This window comes from Pan paniscus, chromosome 10 (genome assembly GCF_029289425.2).
Source record: "Pan paniscus chromosome 10, NHGRI_mPanPan1-v2.0_pri, whole genome shotgun sequence".
NCBI classification, from domain to species: domain Eukaryota; kingdom Metazoa; phylum Chordata; class Mammalia; order Primates; family Hominidae; genus Pan; species Pan paniscus.
This window is the reverse complement of record NC_073259.2, coordinates 86,008,319-86,032,145: the sequence shown is the minus strand read 5'-3', so window position 1 is coordinate 86,032,145 and position 23,827 is coordinate 86,008,319. Positions and strand designations below refer to the sequence as shown.

Here is a 23,827-nt window from a genome sequence, read left to right as displayed (position 1 = left end):
TGGTGTCAGAGTGTATTATTCATTGTCAGTTTCTGAATGGCAGGTCATCAGGAGAAGAAACTGAAGCACTCTCAAAAGAAATGCTTTACAAATGATGCTGTTTTCATTTTACCACTTGTTCTGAGAAATTTGTTTCCGCCTTCCACTTCGACATAATGTTCAGATGGCAGTGCATCCCATTGTAACGTTTCTATTTCAGCCTTCTCTGCCAATGATAACCTACTACAATGTGCTCTGATATTTTAATTCATTTAATGAGACTGTAAAACGAGCACACTATTTTTTCAAATTTCATTATTAAAATGATATTAGATGTATCTTTTGAAGTGCAGTTTGTAATTCTCTACTGATTTCTTCTCATTAAGCGACACATCACTTTAAAAAAGCTAATTTGTTTTACAAATCATACATATGAAAAGCCACTGTACTTTCAACAATTTGTTTTTTTAATATAGAAGTGAAATTCTTTTAATTGTGAATAAACCTTTACTATGTATTACAGATTCTATAGATTCCTGAACTGATTTATGTAACTCATCCCCTCAGAGTTGTTAAAGAATGTATAAAGTATATTTCCACTTAAAAGCATTCGAGGAACACATTACAGATAATTTGGTTAATCCTGCCAGTAAAAGATCTTAAGTTATTAATTTAAGTATTCTTATTTTTAATAACTAAAAAGGAAAAGCAATTAGAATAATAATATTCAAGTTAGTACTTTCTGAGTTCTATCAATATAATACCATAAGTTTTAAAAGTTCTTAACTTTCACCTTGCTTGGTCACACCCAAGTTATATATGCAAACTAGTTTGTGATAGAGGTCAACTCATCACCAGATGGATTTGTATATTTTTATAAACATTATTCTAGAACTAGAAATCTTCATATTCAAAAAGTTAAAACAAACATCTTTATTTAAAAATGTACCATTTGGATACAGAATAACTTACAATTTTTTTTTTTTTTTTTTTTTTAAACCCAGTCTCCCTCTGTCGCCCAGGCTGGAGTGCAGTGGCGCGATCTTGGCTCACTGCAAGCTCTGCTTCCCAGGTTCACGCCATTCTCCTGCCTCAGCCTCCTGAGTAGCTGGGACTACAGGCGCCCGCCACCATGCCAGGCTAATTTTTTGTATTTTTATAAAATGTTTTATGTGTAATATATTATTACCTCGTTTGCTCTTATAATTTAAGATAGTATTTTGGAAATACAGCATGACATAATGATTAATTTATGAACATTGTTATTGGATCTATTGACATAAAGTTTTAACTCCACGTTTAATAGCAAATTTCATATTGCATACAAGACAAATTCCAGATGTCTTTATTATATCGTATGAAAACTCTTGTCTAAGAAAATGTGCTTTATATGAGCAGACTGCATATTACATGACATCTGTCTCCACCTTGTGGTTATAATCAATATTGCTACTATCTAATTTTGCACTGCCTTCTAAGCATAGATAAGGAAGGTATGTATGAATTGAGTGGCCATGGAAAAATATTAATGCTTGTATATCATCAGAATTTTACTAATAGATGCCAGAAATAAGTTAAATAAAACATTTTCACATTACAGAAAAATTCAGATAAATTAAGATATAAAAGTGTTAATTCATCGAATGCATTTCTAAGTCTATTTACAAACATTGCTAGTAATTTCTGGCTAGAATATCAATAACAGTGGTATCGTGTTGCTTAATTGGACACTTTGGTAGTCTATTTAACACATCTTTATTTCTAAGCCTGTTAGCTTCCCCTAGAAATTTCCCACATATACAGGAAGTATTAGCCTGAACTTGTATAATATTTTTTAGAAAAGTTAGGAAATGAGGGCATTTTTTTTTTCTGATGAGGGACTGTCATCTCCCTTAGCCCCAGGAAGAGTATAAGTCTTCAGTAATATTTCTTGTGATCTTAAATCTAAAATTTTATTTTATATTTTAAAGAAAACATTCCTAACTTCCAAATATACACTTTTGTTTTTCATTTTCCATTTAACTCAAGAGCTTAGGATATTGCAATCTTCACACACACTGCTCTGCTCTCGGGTGTTTAAAGTCTGTCCACTTTTGCTTTAGGCCAAAGGGAATATTTACACAAAAGAGTGTCTTGCTTCTAGATCACATCTGTCCGTTCACATTTGAGGAAGAGGAAGTTGTCTAATCAATTGCCTATATGAAACAATTCACAATTATCTATTTTGAGCAAAAATGTTCCCACATGGTTGAATTATTTGATCCCAATTTGCCAGATGTTCTACTAACTAAACATTTGTGCCACTTTTTAATTTCCTGTGTTTTTCCATGTAGAGCCCAACACTCTGAAGAAAAGTTTGAAGTTCTATTAATTTGAAAACACTTCCTCAAAATCCAGCAGAACACCCTAGTTCCTCACACAGCCATACTACTTATAACAGCACAAGTTCTTCACTTCCTCATGATTGAGGTGTAAACTACACATACTCATCCCCGTCCTGTCTGCTACTCAGTGACAAGCATCAAATCAGCACCTCTTCAAACGCCCACTTCGTACATCACAGAGAACTGTGGCTTATGATTCATTTATAATATGCATTTAACAGACACTTTCATTTAATGTCCTTGATTTTGTGATTTGATATTTATATTATGCACCAATTCAAGAAAACAAAACAAATATGAATAATTTGTCTTTTGGGGAAAACTGAGGTCATAATATCTCTGGGATCTGCTGCTTGCAAAGATAAAAACGTACTGTAATTATGTTTCAAATTTTGATGCTCCAACCTTAATTGTCAAAAACACTTATGGCTCTTACCTTAACTGAAGTTAAGGATTCAGATAAATTCAATATGGCTTTATGATTTCAGGATACATTTTCAAAAACATAAAAAGACATAAGAAAATGTGATTTACATGCATTTGGAAGGACCTGTTTTTGAGAAACAGTATTTATACTTGCATATATAACTAACTACTTTAAAATAAATGAGTTTATTTGTTTAAAATGTTCTTTAGATAAGAAAGCTGGCAGTCAGGAGGGGACAGTTAGGAAACATAAAGAAACTCCACTGATAACATCTCTAGGCCCAAAGTTGTTACGCTGCTCAAATATTAGATTTAGCATTCAATTCACAAGACTCATGTTAGACTTGTGTCATAATGATGTAACAAACACTTACCTTTTTCGTTTCCATTTGCATAATTTGGAGGCTTGTTTTTGTCAATGCTGTTAAAGCTCTGACTTCTCCTATTTAAATTAGAGGCTCCCTGGACCTTGCTGCTGCTGCCTGCAGCAGGCACCCTAGAGGGCCCTGGAAGCCTGAAATAGTATAAGAAAAATTACATCATTATTGTACATTACAAAAAGGTAAGAAGCAGGAGGTGCTGAAAGTCAGAAATTTACAACATATGATGTTCTAAAATCTATTTAGCAGAAAATGGTGATAGATGTGACAAATAAATAGCTAAGCACAATGTTGGAGATCTTCAGAAAAATCTTGTTTCCCTTTTCAATGAACATGTCCCTCCAAAATTGTAATAATATACAATAATTAAAATAAACCTTAACTAAAAAATCATAGTCACCCCATCCCTGATGAATAAAACTTTGCCTTAAAAGTGCTGTAACAATTATGTGAAAAGTAAAGGAAACAATAACACTTAACTTTATGTTCTCAGCATATTCATCAGCTATTTCAGTTATTAAGCTGTTCTTTTCAATGTGTAAGGCATTTGTTTTTATTGTAGGTAGTTATATAGTAAGTTTGCTTGGATATTAATCACAAGAAAGTTACTGAACAAGAAGGAATAGCTAATGCTCACTGAGTATCTAAGTTACTTAGCTACACTAATGAAAACATGGTACCAAGACCCAGGTCATGAGTTAAATTATATTTCACTGGTCTGCCCCACAAAAAACCTTTTTCATTTTCTTGCCAAAAATAAGCATCCAGACTTAGCTGGTTATCTCACAAGTTTGGCCAACTGATCACAGAGGAGACATGATAAGAAAGGATGCAGATCTCAGAAGAAAATCACTGTTAGCTGGATGGCAATTTAAAATATGCTTACATGTAGTGACAATAGCTTTAGCTGCTCTTTGTGTATGAAGGACAGGATATGAGGAAATATGAACAGACTATCTTATAATTAGAGGTGGTTTGACTGGAGGTAGTAACTTACTGCTGCTTTATTTGAACTAAAATATCAGTTTGGATCATTCATTTCACTCTTAAACAATTTCCACTTTAAAATTTCAATGACCGATTATGTAATGAATTGTGCCTAAAATGTGCAATTACTAGATTTTGATTTTATACTACTGACATATATTCTATAGGTATATTTAATCTATAAATTAAAAACTAGAAATGAAGAACTAATATTGACATTCTTTTTTTTTTTTTTTTTTTTTTTGAGACAGGGTGTCACTCTGTTGCCCAGGCTGGAGTGCAGTGGCACAATCTCAGCCCACTGCAACCTTTGCCTCCAGGGTTCAAGCGATTCTCCTGCCTCAGCCTCTGAGTAGCTACAATTACAGGCACTTGCTATCATGCCTGGCTCATCTTTGTATTTTGATAGAGATGGGGCTTCCCCATGTTGGCTAGGCTGGTCTTGAACTCCTGACCTCAAGTGATCCCACCTCAGCCTCCCAAAGTGTTGTGATTACAGGCGTGAGCCACCGTGTCTGGTCAAGAACTAATACTGACATTCTAAGATCTATTTAGAAAATAGGATATTGAAAGTTTTGTTTAGTATTTGCTGCCACCATGTGAATGTCACTGTGTACTACTCTGAAATTTTTTATTTGAAAGGAAAACAAGAATTCAAAATCTACAAATATAGCACTATTTTTTATAATCATCTTATAAAATTTTAAAGCAAAGATTATTAATGTCTCTATTAGTATCCGATATACCAAAATTTCACAATCCAGTTGTTACATGCTCAACATTTAACTCACCTTTATAATACTACTAGACTATATCATTTTCACAGAATATTAGAAAATCAAACCACCTTCAGGAAATATAAGTGCTTTTATAATAGTAACAGTCATTATAAAATAGAGTGAATATCAGGAAAAAAAAACAAATACTAACTTAAAAACAAAACTGTTGATTTCTTAGAACGGTTAATAGCTTCAAAATGTGAATTATATTTTAGTGTTTAAATATATATGGCTGATAAATGGTCCCTTTAGCTATTTTGCTAATTGGACATTGTGTCATACAAAATATTAGAATATTTTCCAAATGATTCCAGCATTTAACTTTTGCTTAAGAGAATCTACAAGGGTTTGTAAGTACAGCATAATAACCACAGATGCTAGGAATTTACAGGACCAGTGATTGCACTCTGTTGAAGGAACCCAACTAATGAATTTGGCCAAGTGTCCTAATCATAATAAATCTGAGAACTATTTCTGTAGACATAGGCATAGACTTAGAAAGTTCATTCCAAACTCACACATATAAACAAATTTTATCACAAAACTTGCCCTGCTTGTAATGCAAATTGACCCATTTCAGAAAATAATTAAAATATATTTTAATCTTTACTGCAACCCATGAAGTCAAATGATCTTCAGTCCTTAGAAGAACAAATTAAAACAAATGTAAAAATACATTTGCTCTTCTCATTACCCTAATTTGACAGGCAGGCAGAGCAGGCCTTCAGATTATTCATCAAAGTAATAAAAAGGGAAATGAGATGAAGCAGAGAGGAGAGAGAGAGAGGGAGAGAGATCTATCAAAACACAGTACTTAAAAATATTTTACATGCCCAAGTCTTAGAAGGAGTAATAAAAATGCTCATTGTGCATGGCAGGTCACTGTTCCTTACCCATCATCATTTATATCATTTATTCTAGTTTTTAATTAAATACCTTTTAAAATTTGTCTTTCAAGAATTATTTTGGCTACCCTGGAAATGAATATAACTTAGAAAGCCAAGGCAAGGGGAAAGACACCTACCTCAAGTCAAAGCATCAGACTCATTCCTTGTGGTCAAACACTGCATAATATGATTCATCAATGGAACAGTAATGAATAAACCACTGCTGGATACTTCCCCAGTGAGTGAGATGACACAAAGGATCACATACTAATCAGAGGTATAAAACTCTTTTGCTGTGGTTTTATTCAGCTGTTCCATGCTACCATCATGCCTTCAGCAACTTAACACTTTTAAAAAATCAAACTCTTTCAAAATGTTTTTATAGGTCATTATTTTCCAAACAGTATATAACGCACTATCATTTATTATAACAGGCTGTCTTTATTATACCTGTGTTATAAAGAAGCAAAATAATTAAACTATTATAGATAGAAGAACAGTTCAGACTGACCTGGTACTAACTTCCCCACTAAAATCCGCCAATGTTTTTCAAATCTCCATTAAAATGTGCAATAATTAATGCATGCCCATCTCAAAAAGCAATTACAATTTTGTTGTATAACTTCCAGATTATGTGACTTGGAAGGAACTGGGCATTCAAAGTAATGGTTTGCTTCATTGATTCTAAGCCTAGAACCTAGACTTAAGCCCAGTTATAGGACTACATATCACAAAACTAAAAAAGATGCCAAAACCCATTTAATTATCTAGTACAAACATGCTCATCCCTGAGGCTATGTGTGAAAATCTTCCTGGAAAAATTTAGTGCTCTAAACTTCTCATTCAGAAGTGCATCATTAAAAAAAAAAAGATAGGACAAAATATCACTGGGTATTTATTTGCATATCACTAATAAGCAATAAATTAGAGAATATTAACTGACCTAGTAGGCTTTTTTTGACTGGTTGCAATTCCACTGTGATTAGACTGAGTTGCATATCTGGCTGCCAGACTGTATGAGGAGAAACAGAGAAATTGAATTAAAGAGATTCTTTGAACATGGAAGGAAAGCACAAACTTACAAGAAAACTATGAATTAATGAAATGCAATTGGAACACGTATAAACATGTATAAAGAACAAATTAATTAGAAAATTATGGTAATGTTGTACGTCCAACATGACCTTTGATTATGAATGTACTATGAAATAATGCAGTGCACACCTTGTCATAAAATGTGTTATCACTGACTTTACAGTTATGGCCATGTAATATTATTAATATTTTAAAAATACTATTATTTCATCATATAAAAAAATTAAACCTTGTAAATGACTGTGAAACTTCAGGGAAACTAAAGTTTCACTGACATGATGAAAGATCACTTTCTTAAAAAGTTTAAAATGAAAAAGAAGAGTATGAGATGACAGTCATTAGTTCCTTTAGTAAACTCTTCTAATTTGCTTTTTTCAATCTAAATATTATTTCGAAAGCCAAGTGATTAAATAATATGGTTTCTGTCTAATAAGTTATTGCTGACCTCTAGTACTAAATTGTTTTCAAGGAAGTCAATAAAAGATGTTTTGTCTTGGGGAAGATCTATATAAAAACAGAAATTAAAGTGGGCTTAAGTTCTTCATAAACAAACTTAACAAATACTAATGACAACTTCTGGGTATTCTTGAATTACATTTCTCAATGATTTTTTAAATCAAAATCTTTGTTCAAAGGCACACAAGAAAGCATGATTTAAGCCAAATTTTGAAGAGCAATATTTTATATATAAAATGCACATTTATACATTAAGTTCAACTGATCTCTGCGTTACCTAAGAGTTCTGGAATCAGTATTCTGAAAGATATAGTTAGACCTGATAAACCCAGGACATGTTCACACACCCTGTGATGGTCATGGGTTGATGCCTAAGTGGAGAATCGCTTCTCAGATGAATTGGAATGGCTCGACATGAATCCAGTTGCTGTGCATGCACAGTTTTCAAGGCCTCCAAGGAAACAAGAACAACATGGGGGTGTTGGAATCAGGGTGGGATCACTTGGAGTCCTGCTGCAGTTGATCCAATTGCTTCTCTGCCAAGCAGAGGGTATTTTAGTCAAGGAAAGGATTACTTAGGATGATGATGTGTTTACTAAGTTAACTTTTGCTACACAGAGCTAGTTGGTGGTGGGAGCTTGCAGGTCCTTAAAATTGCCTGGCTTGAGGGAAATATACCCTCATATAGAGGGAGCTTTTCAGATTCACAGAGCACATTTGGCATGTGATAAATTGTTATTTGTGTATAATGCAATCTGTATTCTAACTACACTGAGCACCAAAACAACTGGCCACAACTAGCTAAACTACCTCAGTAATAATAATATCAGAAAGTAATTCAGAAATAAAAAACAAACTGTCTCAATTCAGTGAAATAGCATTTTGAAAATTAAAGTAAAGAATAAAAACACTCAAAGTGAGGAAAAGCCTTTTGGGAAATTCTCAGTCTACTTGTCAATTCAAGAGTAAGAGAACTGTTTACCACTATGTCTACCCTACTTTCTCTAAATTGAACACAAATATTAGCAAAATAGATGACAATGAAACAATATATTTTCTTTTAGTGAGTTGAAGCCACCTTACTGGTCCCCCCACCTCATTATTTTAAAGACGTGCCATAATATATATCTTAGCATACATAGAACTGGATAAACAACAACAAAGTCCATAAAGTTTGAATGATTTGGCCAAAATCAATTTCATTTTATGGTCCATGTGTGTTTTTTGAATTATTATATAAGGATACTGTACTTTGAACCTGAATTCTTACACCAAACCCTCTCACTGTAATCCCTTGAAAGGCAGCTTCTGTTCTGCTTTCTTGCACTGGTGAAGCTGTTATCTTGTTTTCTTCAATGCTCACTGTGTTCTAAAGTCTTTGTATTTGACCATGTTGGTCTCTGCCTCTTTTTGAGCCTCTCCTATTCATAGACCAGGCATTATGGCATTCCAGTAAGCTGACCCAATTAGTTCACCATCATTTTTGTCCCATTTTCTCTTTCCTTTTTGGGGTCCTTGTTTCCACATCTCTTAAAGGCATGATATTTTTCCCTCAAGAGTATATCCTCTTTCCTCAAATATTTTATGCATTGTTTACTTAGTAATTCACTTTCTACTAAGATTTAAACCAATATTCTACTCCTTAAATTAACCTCTGTTCATATTACCATCCATTGGTACCAACTGAATGAAAGACTTGTCCATTTACGTGAGCTTCAAACTCACCACATCAAACTCTCCATTCTCCTTCTTTTATTCTCCAGCTCTCAATAAACTCCTTACTTAAATTTCTTTATTTCTATCCAGAGGACCACAATTTTCCTAATAATATAGGCTGAAAATCTCAACAGCTGACTCTTTCCATTTCCCTTTCAATTATTACAGAGGAGAAATCAATACCTAGTCATACTAATTAAATATCTATAATTCCATTTGTACCTATGTTTTCCATCAATTCCGATGTTTATCATGCTAACTCAAGCCTTGAATACTTCCCACGATACCTCTGACCTAGAGAAATTCAAATGTTGTATTGCTTATCTAATTCATACTTCAGAATCGAATATTTGAATTGAAATGAATGTATCTAGGCTTGTGTCTTGATATTATTCTCAAATAGAGAAGTGAAATTATAGGTGAAGGAAGCAAAGGTAAAAGACATACAATAAATTTTCTAAAACATGCAGCTGATTAGTGAAGACTCAAAGTAAATTTTGATATTCAAGATCCTTTATAAAATATTCGTTTCTTTTTTTGAGATGGAGTCTTGCTGTCACCCAGTGCAGTGGCGTAATCTCGGCTCACTGCAACCTCCACCTCCTGGGTTCAAGCAATTCTCTTGCCTCAGCCTCCCAAGTAGCTGGGATTACAGGCACCCGCTACCACATCTGGCTACTTTTTGTATTTTTAGTAGAGGCAGTGTTTCGCCATGTTGGCCAAGATGGTCTCAAACTCCTGACCTCTTGATCCGCTCACCTCGGCCTCCCAAAGTGCTGGGATTACAAGTGTGAGACACTGCGCCAAGCCTTATAAAATATTCTTATGTTTCTGTGTTTATGTTCTACTATCTTTGTCACAGGATAAAAGACAAGAGGGGTTTTTATCTCACTTGTACTTTTCTATTTTTCTGTGCCTTTACTCATGCTATAACTCCTATGGGAATACCCCCTACCTGTGTCTATTATACCAAATTCTAACCATTTTTCAAGTATCACCTTAAATACCAAGTCTATGCAACATTTTATCACCTTCTAGACACATATTAAATCTCTAAGCTTTCATAACTATGCTTTGTACCCTTTTATGTAATGAAAACATTTAATTTAACTTTAGTTATTTAAATGTATAAACATAATGAAATTTCTTCAAGGCAATCTCTTCATCAAATGTACCAATACTATCATAGATATTGGAAATTTGCCTACTCTTGTCTCTTAAAAAATAAAACTAGGCTGGGCGCAGTGGCTCACATCGGTAATCACAGCACTTTGGGAGTCTGAGGCAGGTAGATCACGTGGTCAGGATTTTGAGACCAGCCTGGCCAACATGGTGAAACCCCATCTCTACTAAAAATACAAAAATTAGCCAGACCTGGTGGTGCGTGCCTGTAATCCCAGCTACTTTGGAGGCTGAGGCAGGAGAATTGCTTGAACCCAGGAGGCGGAGGTTGCAGTGAGCCAAGATAGCACCATTGCACTCCAGCCCGGGCGACAGAGTGAGACTCTGTCTCAGAAAAAATAAAAAAATAAATAAACAATAAAACTAATACATTTTGAAAATGTAATATGTCTTGTGTCACCAAACCAGCACCATAAGTGTTGTAACAGGAAGTGTATTATTAACACAATTAATAGAGACAATTTTTCAAAGATCTGTATTACAGAAATACAATAATAAAAACAGACAGTGGAGCACTCAGTAGGACAAATGACCCAATTTCTTTAACAAATAAATTGCAAGAAAAATTATGAAGGGAAAACCTATAGTCTTATAAGAACTTAAAACCAATTGTAATGTACAGATGCTTATTTGAATTCTGACTCGAATAAACAACTGTTAAACTTTATGAGAAAATGAGAAAATTTTAACACTAGGATGTTAAATGAAACTAAGCAATTAATATTAATTTTTAAAGTGTGATAATTATTTTGAATTGTTGAAACTGGCCTAAATGTCCCATAAAACTGATGTTATAGTTTCTTTTGAATAAACATAGAAATTGATCCTCAGAGTTTTAAAATCTGAGAAACTTACATTTGTTTTATCTGAGTTCCTTTTCTCAGGAAACTGACCATCAGGCCTCTTAGATAGTATCAATGAACTGAAACTTACCAGATTGCCACATCTAGACAATGAGATGCCAGGTCCTTCATTTGTCAGGATTACTTTCTTACTCATTGCTAATTCCTGTTTTCCTAACAGATGACCTATTTCCTGTTGACCAACTTTTCTTCCTTACCTTTCCCTAATTTCTGCTTTTCTGCATGTAGCCACATGCCTTCCCCACTACATAAACCCCCAGTTTTAGTTAATTAGGGAGGTGAATTTGAGACTGATCTCCCATTCTTGTCAGCTGCAGCAACTGAGTAAAGCCTTCTCCCTAGGCAATTCTTGTAATTTTAGTGATTGGCTTTCTGTGCAACAGAGAGCAGGACCTAGACTAAACCCCTGGTGTTTGAATAACATTGGAAGCATATTAAAAATAAACTCTATCTTTCACGGATATATATTTAATTTGTTTTAAATAAATTGAGGTGAATAGCTGATTTGAAATAGTCAATAGTGGAATTAGGAGCTTGGAATGGTTGGATATTCATTTTAAAAAAGGTAAATTGTGAGGTGATAATGCTTAAGTCAGATTGATGGGTCCATGAGAAATTTAAATGGAATTTAGTATGTTTTAAAAAAGCAGAATAAGAACTATTCTTATTTATTAATATTATCCTTTAGAAAGTAATTTATCTGCCAAGTATAACTGCCACAAATGCTCAGTATGTCAAAAAGAATATTCTTTATGTTTGATTTATTTATAAGGCAACTTCACCATTCCATGGATCTATTTTCCAGTATAGAGAATAAATGTTATTTCACCAATTAACCCACTGGTCTTATAAATTTCATGATTTTTGTCCTTTATTTTTCATGATCTCAACTACTAACAGACTACATTGTACCAGCTGCATTTCTAAGAGGCACCTAGTCAAAAGTCACTGGCCTGTTGCTACATAAGTGTCTACCACTCTCAGATGTTTATAGATCAAGAACTTGGACTCCTTGGAGGACCAATTTATTTTTGTTTGTTTGTTTGTTTGGTTGGTTGGTTGGTTTTAGCTAGCTCTTTAGCTTCCATAGGAAGCCCAATGGGCAAACAGTTTGGTTTGGCCTAATACCTAATGTTTATGAAATACCATGCAAAGGTAAAGGCACTGTACACACATATGTATGTGTAAGTTAGTGAGACATTTGTTAATTGCTGGTTCTAATTATAGTATTACTGCCATCCCGTTTTTATGACCTTAGTAACTACACTTAAATGCCTGTTGCCTCTCCTTGTTTTTGTCTTTTCACCTGAAAAGAAGTCTAAAAGAGAGCAAGAAAGGCTTAGTTGAACGTTTTCAATGTTATCTAAAAAATAAGCTATTACTGTAATCTTAAAAATCACCAGTAATAGAGGGAGGACAGAAATATAAAATCTTGTGTTTCAATATGCCTCTACTTTTCTCTCATTATTTTTCTTTCAAATTTTCACATAATCAATCTCTCCCCATTTCTCTCATTACTTGTTTGATCTAACTCAAAATCTTTCTCAATAGCTCCTTTATTTTTCTTAACATTATTGTCTATGCCTCCCTGGACAGCAGAAAAGCATTTTATCCTCCACAGTGCTTGTAATACCATTTCCCAGGTTTCAAGTTTATAACATATTAGTAACAAACCAGGTGAGTAAGCACAGCCAACTTGCCGAGTCCTAGTAAAACAGACACAGGTGACATGTAGACACAGCTCTCAGGCAATGGGGGAAAATAAACTGAGTCAGAAAAGGAGTAAAATAAGGGTTTTTAGATGTCTGAATTGAAGAGTGCATTTTTTTCTGAAATCCTGTATGATCAGACTCCTACTGTTTATGGTGGGCAAAAGATGTCAGAAACAGAAGCACAAAAGAAGTAAACATTTTGAGGCTCATTGTGGATCCTACTAAAAGAAGTATGTGATCATCTTTCTAGTAAACTGGAATATCAAGGGGCTGCTTTTTATTTTTCTCAAGCATGGAAGGGAAGAAGAGAAAACTATACACAGTCAACTATTTTTAAAGTATGGAATTCATCTGGTGATCAAAACACAGCAGGATCCAAACTGCCAGAGCTTCCTATTTCAGCTTCAGTGTAAATCCTCATGTGGAGTTATAAAATCCATTTATTGTAAGGAAAGAAAGCTTTTTAAGGTAAACAGGGCCGAATCTGTGGTTACACATTTTTACTAATCACTACAGCCTCACTACTCAAAATGTGGTCTGTAGACCAACAACACTGACATCACCTGGGGCTTGTTAGAAATATAGAACCTCAGATCCCATCTCAGACTTACTGAATTTGAATCTTCATTTAAACAGAATCCGCAGGTGATTCCTCTGCATAATAACATTGGAGATACTGTGTGCTACAGAATATCCACAGATGTCTCCTTGGAAGGAGAATACTCACAGTTTCTCAAGTCAAACAGCATATTCCAAAATCTCAAGCCATGCCTCTTCTCTAGATGTCAGCAGCCTCCTTCTTACAGACTTCATCATTTTAGCGTTCCTGACACAACAGCCACATCTCCAGCTATTACTACTGCTTCCCAAATACAGGTTCACTCACTGTCACCACCCACAAAATTTTACGCTGTTACCATAAATATTCTAAAAATTATAATCCCAGATATAATCGACTCCTTCCTTCTTGTATGGCAAATGTATATTTCAAACCCCAATCTCAATCCTAAACTTCAGAATCCCCTTTCTGAATATCTCGATATGTCTTGAATATTGTATCTTGATGGTGCAGTAATTAATCAGGTTAACTATCTGTCTCCTAAACAGACTGCATTGTTCTCCAGGGCAGGAATTATGTTATGTTAATTTTTTTTTCATTCTTAGTTCCTATAGTGGGGCTGGTATGTGTTCAGTAACTAAACAATTGATTGACATTTACTGAGTGGCATTTTCAAATGATGGCATGTTATATCTCTACCTTCTAAACAAGGGAAATTGTTCCAAGAATAGAATTATCAGAAGTATGTTAAAGGAGGGAACAGAAAGACACTAGTCATTATTACATCCTTAATAACTGGCAGCAATTTATCTTACTCAATCCTCACAACAGTCCTGCAAAGGTTATACTATACAACCAACTGACAAATATGAAAATTAAGTCTTTTAATGTTAACTCATGTGCATTTTATACATTTTGTAAATTAAAGTGCTGAAATTTGAACTTAAATTTGTTAACATTCCATAAGCTGTACTCCGTTCTCTTGTACCATATTGTCTGTATCAAATATCAATTGAAGTATTTTTATTGCTCCATAGATTTGTGAAGATTTCCAAGATATTATAGAATCTGTATACAGAATATGATCTCTTCCAGTATCAAACAAATCTAATTTCAAAATATACCATTTGACAGAGAAATAATATTTAAAAACTTCAATCTACTTTACATAGAAATCAAGAGTAAACAAAACAATTTTAAAGGTTAAAATAATTATAGTATTTAAGCAACTATTCTCATAGTCTTACAAGCAAATATTATCATTTAAAATTTTTAGCAATGTTTTATTCAGGGCTAATAAATGTGGAACATAATTTATAATTAGCCACTCCCACATCCATTACAGACATCACTAATCAATCATGGAACATTTTTTTTTTCTACTAATTCCTATGGTAGCCTCATAATCCTTGCAAAGGATTCAAACAGCCCTTATTGTTCAACAGGAATTAGAATGAGAGTTAAAATGTATTTGTATCTCCTCTCTATGCCTTCATCAATACACAGTTAAGAAAATTTTAATAATTTCATGTAAGATGTTTGTAGACTATTCTATTTATGTTATAGCTATTTTAACAGCAGACTTCCATGCAAAATGTGGTCATATATATGTATATATGACCTCATTCCTTAGTTTTAGTTTTCAACCTCAAGAATCAAATTTGCTTCAACATAATACACATACAGAATTCTATAAATCACCAAAACATAATACCTGAACCTCATATAATGTATCGACTTTATCTCTTTGGATTCTATCAACTTCTTCCATAAAATCTCAGCTGAGGAAGTTGGTATTTGAATTGTTTCAACTTATGCTTATTTATTGTGGTAATTATAAATATTTTTAATTTTCTTATTCATTCTACAAATATTATTATTATTATTTGAGATGGAGTTTTGCTCTGTCGCCCAGGCAGGAGTGCAGTGGCACGATCTCGGCTCACTGCAACCTCCACCTCTCAGGTTCAAGCGATTCTCCTGCCTCAGCCTCCCAAGTAGCTTAGATTATGGGTGCGTGCCACCACACCTGGCTGACTTTTGTATTTTTAGTAGAGATGGGGTTTTACCATGTTGGCTAGACTGGTCTCAAACTCCTGACCTCAAGTGATCCACCCGCCTTGGCCTCCCAAAGTGCTGGGATTACAGGCATGAGCCACCGTGCCCAGCCCTACAAATAATATTTTAACATCTAGTTTTTTTCCAAGTGAGAATCTAGAAAGCCATATCAATTTGCTAAGGAATTTGGTATTTATTCTGATTGCATGGGAGACTACCAAAAAAATTTAATTTCAGAAGAAATACTAATTTCTCAGATTAGATAGATCTTTCCTTAGATATGTAAGAGTGAGGAAGAAATGAGGTTGGGAGATGTTAACAAGGCTGAAAACAGATCAAATAGGAAATCATGGCTAAAATTCAGGCAGGATTTTATATAGGCCTGAATGAAGACAGAGGCACAGGAAATAGAAGTAAATCATTAAAATAGGTTAAAATAGTGGACACAGGAATTGAAAGAAAGGGAAGAATCTAAGACAAATCCTGGGCCTCTAATTTGAGTTGTTCTACGTACAATAAAGTTACATAGAAAGGAGTGTGGGAAAATGAGGTTGAACATTGCTCGTGTAGTGTATGAAAAGAAAATTCCAATTCAATTATGTCTACATACAAAAAAAAAAAGTAGAGAAAGACATAGAAACCCTGGGAAAATGGATATTCAGAAGTGACTAATCCCACCTTTAGAGTATTGACAGTGAAGAGCCCTCACTGATGTTATTCTAAAGATTCACTTATAAAGTATATAAATACTTTTGGATACTGAATTAATGAATAAATAAGAAAGCAGCTTCACATTCCTAAGGTTTTCAAAGTGGCACATAGACATAGATATTGAGAAACTAAACTTAGTTCAGTGTTCTCGTTATTCTGACAAACATGAAGATTGATTTATGCAATTGTCCAATTAATCATTGAAAAGACTTTTATTGACCACCTCCGATGTACTGGCACTGTGTTAGAAAGATTTAATTTGGAAAAATTTGGTTAAAGCGCACAGAGGTTACTGTTTCATTCGGAGAATTATAACCCCTAAAGCCATGTATACTAACTAATATTCTTCATAAAAACTATAGGCTGGGTGCGGTGGCTCACGCCTGTAATCCCAGCACTTTGGGAGGCCTAGGTGGCTGGATCACGAGGTCAGGAGATTAAGACTATCCTGGCTAACACGTTGAAACCCTGTCTGTACTAAAAATACAAAAAATTAGCTGAACGTGGTGGCATGCGCCAGTAATCCCAGCTACTTGGGAGGCTGAGGCAGGAGAATCGCTTGAACCCAGGAGGTGGAAGTTGCAGTGAGCTAAGATCACACCTCTGCACTCCAGCATGGGTGACAGAGCGAGACTCCGTCTCGGAAAAAAAAAAAAAAAAAAAAAAAAACTATAATTTTATATTTAATGGAAATCAAATTCAAGTTTGGAAAGAGAAACAAAAGCATTTTGCAGATGTGAAGAAATGATAGATGACATTATTTATCTTCTGTGAATTAATATGTTGAAATGCCAGTAGTAAACATCGAATACATTGGTTAATAGCAAGGAATCTACAGCCAGCTGCCCTACCCACATCTCAGCTCAACTGCTTTCTGTGCCTAGTTTCTCATCTGTTAAATGAGGATGACATCTACCTAAAGGTTTTTATGAGGACCAAATTGCAGATCACTTAGAAGAGGGTCTGGTAAAGATAAGTGCTATAACAGGTTAAAAAAAAAAAAAAAAAAAAAAAAAAAAAAAATGCAAACTTGACAGTCTCTGGAGGCACTGTAAATATTCTAATGAATCCTGTGTGAATTTTAGCCACTATTACCCTGCACACCTGCACTTGGAAGTCTTCCTAATACCACATCCCTTGGTTCTCACTTACCACTTTTGATGTTACGTTATTCTTACTTGAAAGCACATAAGCATGGCTCTTTCAGGACAATGGCTGAGCTTTTAACTGTGGCTCTTGGTCTCTCAGTTTAAAATTACTTTGGGACTGTGATTCCTTGAAATCAAATACAATTAGGTCTTACTCTCCTTCAAAATTTTATGGATATTATTCATTATTCTTGTTTCCCAAAGTCAACAACATAAGTCCCACAGGACTTAGTTCAGTAAGAAATCATTAGAAACTGTCCAAATAAGACACCAAAGAACCAGCATTCCCAAAACAACACACACAGGGTGAGCCTTTCAAAACATAAATCTCAACACTGCACAGAATCCAAAAGTGTCTTAAATTCAGGACTTAGTGTTTTGTTTTGTGTTGCAGTGATTAGATGAATATATGTTCAATATAGTTAATTTAATATTTCAACCAGAGTTTTGTATTTCATTTGTATCTAGATTTCAGGAATAATTTGAAAGACAAGAACAAAATGTCTCAGAAGACGAAGTACTTCTCAATAGAAAAACAATTTACACTTAAGAATTTAGCAAAAAGTTACCATAACTCAGTACATTGCAAAACAAAAAGAACATTCTCTCATTCTCCTTGTTTCCTCACTTCACCTGTAATTGTTTGTGGTCCCCAGAGTTTTGTGTTGAGCTCTCCTTTCTTTCCCCTACTTTTATACTTTTTTCCTGAGCTATTTCTTCCATTTCTATTGTTTCAATCAATAAAACATAGCTAAGCTAATGTTCCCAGGTCCATATCTCTGGCTCTGGCTTCTCTCCTAGGCTCCGGAGCCACATACTAGTCACCAAAGTTCCATTAAAATCTTAAACCTACGAAGGCCAAAGCTAAACTTTTTTTCTCTCCGCCTCCTTTCTCCCATCTGTTTCCACTATCATATTATATTTTCTGTCTTACTGAAATACATGATATTTCAATTCATCAATGAAAGTAGAGACGTGATGATTGTCTTTTACCCTTACTTCCAATCAGTAACCAAATTCATTGTTCCAGTCCAACTTTCAGATCTGCAAGCATTAAACTGTTCATTCTCTTGCCACCAGAGCAGGGTCCATCCCTATTCCCCTGCCCAAAGCACATCTTTCTCTACCCTGTCACCAGGGCAATATTTCTAAGTTATAAATAGTCTCATTTTTCCTCTGGTAAAAATTTCTCAAAGCAATTTTACTTTACATTTAGCAAATAAGTCCCAGCTCCTAGGCATAGAGTCCACAACTTCCACAAACTGACCTCTGCCTATTTCTCCAGTCTTCTCTCTCATTATATGCTATGACAATTTTAACACAGGGATACGATAAATTCATTGATCATCCTTCCATTGAGAAGTGAGATCTTTGTGCTATCCACCCATCTCTTAGAGTCTGAGTGGGCTTGAAGCTGCTTTAACCACTAGAGCTACCATGTGAGAAGTATGATACCACTAAGGCTGCCGTGCTGGAGTGGCCGTGTGAATTTCAGTTAAGCTGCTAGACCTGTGAGTGAAGAAGTCATCTTGGAAGTGGATTCTTTAACCACAGATATTCTGTCTCTCACCAGTTTGTGACATCCCCGCCATTCCATCCTTCTCCATTGCATGCCCTGGACATAGTGGAACAAGGACAAGCCATTCTCTTTATGCCTCGTCTGATTCTTTGGCTTACAAAATCCATGAGCATCGTAAAATGGTTGCTGTTTTCTGCCGTTAGATTGTGGGATGCTTTTGTAAAGCAGCAATAGATACCCAGAACCCATTTCTACTTTAACTTTCTCCTCAGCCAAATAACTCATTTCCTGAATGTGAAATGGCATTTCCTTCATCAGTCCCTTCATATGTGCCCTTTCCTCTAACTTTGATCACCGAGCAACTTGTGCTTTGTTGAATTAATTAACATGTCTATTAAGCCAACTGCTTAAATATTTAGGTACTCTATAAGATTGTGGGTGATTTGAAGAGGAACATCACTTTATCTTAGCCACATATCTGATGTATCTCTTGGCTCATGGTGAGGGCCAATTTATTTGTGGAAAGGTCACATATGAACTTTCAAATCACCAGTGGAAAAGAACACACGGCTCTAATGTAACATATAAAGGATCAATAGCAACAAATCATCTTTCATTAAGCCATATGTTATGCACTGACTCTGCCCAAGTAGACAGTGGCTGGTTCATCAAAACATAAAAATCAAGTAGAAAACAGTAATTTTTAAATAGATGTATTTAATACAAAAGTAGTTGAATAAACTATATTTATCAAAGCAAAACAGAATGTAAAGACAATCTTTCACATTACATCAGTTTTTATAACTCTTCATCTATATTAAGAAATTTTATAGAAAATCATTTTAGAATCATCCTTGTTTCTGGCCCTATCTATTTACCCTCAGTCTTGGAGTCACATAAACATATCACAAGAGAAGAAATCCCTATTCAGAATCCCTATATAGTGAGACATGTAGTACTCTTGATTCCCAAAGAAAGAGAAAAGCATGCCTAATTATAATATCACATTTGTTTCTTCTAAAAGCACCATTCACAAGGAAACAAAGAGGAATATAAAGAAACAAAACTCAGAGTATAAAATAAGGCATTTCTTGGGTTTGAGTTTTAGTGGGCAATTTTTACCTCCCAATTTTCTCTTCTATAATACAGTATTATGTTAAAAAGACAGAAATTATTTCCTTTCAAATTCACTGAAAATGGCTTGAGAAAAAAAATCGGGAATAAAGTACCCAAGATATACTATAATTAAATATATTTTTTAAAGTTTTATGCTAAGGAATTTTAGACAGAAGAACAAACTTTAAAGACAGTTAAATACATTCACTAAGGGTTTTTAAGACTGAGACAGATGGAAATAAATTTCTTTATGTGTCCTATGATTGCTTGGGATAGAAATGAAACCATATATTCAGAATTAAGATTTAAAGAGCTCCTTAAACCAAATTCTTTCTTTAGTATAAAGACTTCTTCAGGATCCTTGTGAACTGCTATAAAATGACAACTAACATGCTATTAGCACTAAGAAAGAGAGAGATATTTAGCCACTTCTGCAAATATATCTTTAGTATCTCAAAACTATATGTGGCCCTTAAAAAATATTAAAGGCATTTTGCAAAAAGTGTCCTCACTGCAGAGTATATCATAAAATACGCTCTCCTTTTGCTAAGAGTTCACTGAAAACAGTTATTGCCTAATCCATAAATAAGTCAGAAACAGCTTTTATCCACATGTGTTTCTTTTTAGTAACCGGGTGGCTGAAATATCATCTGAATTGCATTTGGGACAGGTTACTGTGATAACTTATCCTATTAGTGAAATACGGTATGAAAATATGTTATAACCTCTGTCTTATCTTAAATTTCCACAGACAGTTAATAAGGCCACCTGCATGGTCTGCTTTTGTGGGATCTCAAAACAGTAACTAAAGAGGGAGAGGCCTGTGTAAGATATTACAGCATTAAAGTCTCTTGCTCTTTTAGGAATGTCAAACTTCAAGATAAAGGAGAATTCAGGAATTAAGGCTCATATTTCTTTTACAATATCACCATAAATTAGATTTTCCACAATGCTGTTACTTACACATAGCTCAAAGTACTACGCTACAATGCTGTTCTGTGGATGTTTCCCATTTTCAATTTTTAGTTTGGAGTAAAATTACATCTCAATACATTCAGAGCTTCATTCCAAAAGTTCATTTGAATGCAACCACCTTAAAAAAATTGGAACTTGAATACTGGTAGAAAAATTTATTTTGTCAAACTAAAAATTTAAACTAACTTAGGCAAAGACCACACAGATCAGTGAAAAATCAGATTATTTAATACTTCTAAATACTTAGAAAGCATTGTAGTCATCATAAAACATGTTAAATTATTTCTTAATACATATGTTCAGGAAAATGACTTTTATTACATTTAAAAGATGAATATCTATAAAGTATGTGAAGATTTGTGAGAAAATCTAGTCTATCAAGTCCTTATAATTGGGCTGCTCTCCATTTAATGCAAAGAAAATATAATCATCAATACAATCATAATCAAACCAGCCCAATTGTCCCATAGAACTGATGTTTATGGTTTCTTATAAACATAGAAATTGACCCCTCCAGTCTTAAAACTTGAGAAACTTACGGTTGTCTTATCTGGGTTTTTTTCTTGGGAAACCAACCATCAGGCAACCCAAATAGTGTCAAGGAACTGAAACTTATCAGATAATTATATCTGGACAATAAGACGCCAGGCCCCTCATCTGTCATGATTGCTTAACTGACCACCTGCTTCCTGTTGACCAACTCCTCTTCCTTATCCCTCCCTCATTCCTGTTTTCCCACACATAGTTACATTTCTTCCTTGCCATATAAACCCCTAATTTTAGTTGGATTTGAGACTGGTATCCCTTCTCCTCAGCTGCAGCACCCAGTTAAAGCCTTTTTCTCTGGCAATACTCGTTCTCTCAGTAAGTGGCTTTCTGTGTAGCACACAGCAGGACCTAGACCAAATCTCTGGCATTTCAGTAACAATATTAGTAAGCAGTGACTGGGGTCACAAAACATCTCTGATGGGTGAGCATTGTTCTAGAGCCTGCCACACAGCAGAAAGAGAAGGCTTTTTTTTTTTTTTTTCATTTCACATCTTATGAGACTCAGAGATCAGTCAGAAAGAGGGAGGCACTTGGGGTGGTCAGAAGTAGAAGCATAGAAAAGGGCACATAAAGAGGTGTATGTTGAAAGTGTGCCCTTGACTAATGGGTAAAGTCTCATAAGCAAGATAAGTTGCTGAAACATGCAAATCCCCTAAATCTAATTCCATGCTCACCAAGTTATCTCCTGATTTTCCATGTAGACTTGGCTACAGAAAAATAATCTAATGATCATTCTGACATAATCATTATAGCTTTTTTATTTTTAGTGTATTTTTTCTCTATATATATATATATAATTTCAGAGGAGGAATCTCTGTGACCAGGCTGGAATGTAGTGGTGCAATTACGGCTCACTGCAGCCTTGACATCTTAGTTTCAAGCCATCCTCCCACCTCAACCTCCCAAGTAACCAGGACAGCAGGCACACACCACCACTTCTGGCTAACTTTTTTTTTTTTTGTATTGTATTTTTTGTAGAGAGTAGGTCTCACAGTGTTGACCAGGCTGGTCTGGAACTCCTGACCTCAGGTGATCTCCTGCCTTGGCCTCTCAAAGTTCTGGGATTACAGGCATGAGCTACCATGCCCAGACAATTATGATTTTTGAGACAGTTGCACTTTTTATTATGTCAGTAATTTTTCAAATTTGAAATTTGAAAAATTATAAGTAATTTGAAAAATTACTGACTTATAAGGGAAAAAAGGTCCATAATTATTAATATGTTTTCTAGTGAAAACTAACCTCAACTTTTTGAGGCTGAAGCTCTGAATGTATTGAGATGTAATTTTACTCCATATTGAAAATTGTAATGAATAAAGTCAATAGTTATTTTGTTTAATATCTTATTAGACTGAGAGATCAATCAGAAAGACAGGGGCATTTGGGATGGTCAGAAGTAGAAGCATAGAAAAGGGATTATGAAAAGTTAATAGTTACTGACTTTATTAATTATAATTTTAAAAACTTATTCAAAATTATAAATGTTGACTTTATTAATCTGCTTTTTTATAAAGACTAACCTCAAAAAATTGAGATGAGGTTAGTTTTTAGTAGAAAACAGATGAATAAATTCAATAGCTATTGACTTTAATAAGTTTTGAAAATTTTTGAAAATTTTTAATAAATTTTAACTTTTTGATGTTAGTCTTTAGTAGAAAAGATTAATAAATAATTTCATATGGTATAAAATGGCAAATGAAATAATTACATATATAATCAGTGCTCTATTTGAGAAGAAAGTGGCTCATACATGCCAAATATGTAGTACCTGTGGTTAGAATCAAATTTCTAGTGTTTGATAGAAAATATCTAACTAGGCCATCAAAATGTCCTGTTATAAAATTTTAAATAAATTAATCACAAATTAGTTATCATGAGTCACAGCTCTATTATAATAACACTTCACATCTTAAAAAATATTTCATAGGACAAATAATGGCTCACCATTGTTTTTATCCACATATTTATGGCAAAAAGTGTGTCTTAAGTTCTTAAATTAAGAGTTAGTCTCATACTTTCAAATGTATTTATATTCTCACAGTTCTTTTGGAAAGATAAAAGACAATTATGATGTTTTTATTTTATACCTAGAAAATCAAGTTTAACTGATTCTGACTTAGTTAAGAAAAGTAAAACTAAGAATTTTTTTTTTTTTACAAATAAAACTAAACCAAAACCAAACCAAAACCAACGATCTGAACATAAAAAGCATTTTGAACTATAATAACTGGATAATCCCGGAAAAAAGGCACTGGCATACAGTGATCCTTTGTTTACTTGGACTGATCTCCCCAAACTATCATAAAATGAGCTCTGGCCCTAATTCAAATTATCTACTATTTTATG

The 23,827-nt window shown here is 34.2% G+C and overlaps 1 protein-coding gene across 14 annotated transcripts in view; it reads right to left on the bottom strand.

Moving 5' to 3' along the window:
* The window catches only part of NAV3 (neuron navigator 3), an 892,922-nt gene that overhangs the window by 212,554 nt on the left and 656,541 nt on the right, over window positions 1-23,827 (bottom strand). For 9 of the 14 annotated variants that reach the window (XM_008958338.6, XM_063593552.1, XM_034936264.3 and 6 more), the window contains 2 exons: window positions 6,766-6,834; window positions 3,164-3,303 (listed from right to left, as the gene is read on the bottom strand). In XM_008958338.6, coding sequence (XP_008956586.1) covers window positions 3,164-3,303; window positions 6,766-6,834 — 209 coding nt within the window. The remainder of the gene's footprint in view (window positions 1-3,163; window positions 3,304-6,765; window positions 6,835-23,827) is intronic. The other 5 variants (XM_063593553.1, XM_063593554.1, XM_055095928.2 and 2 more) reach the window with 1 other exon arrangement.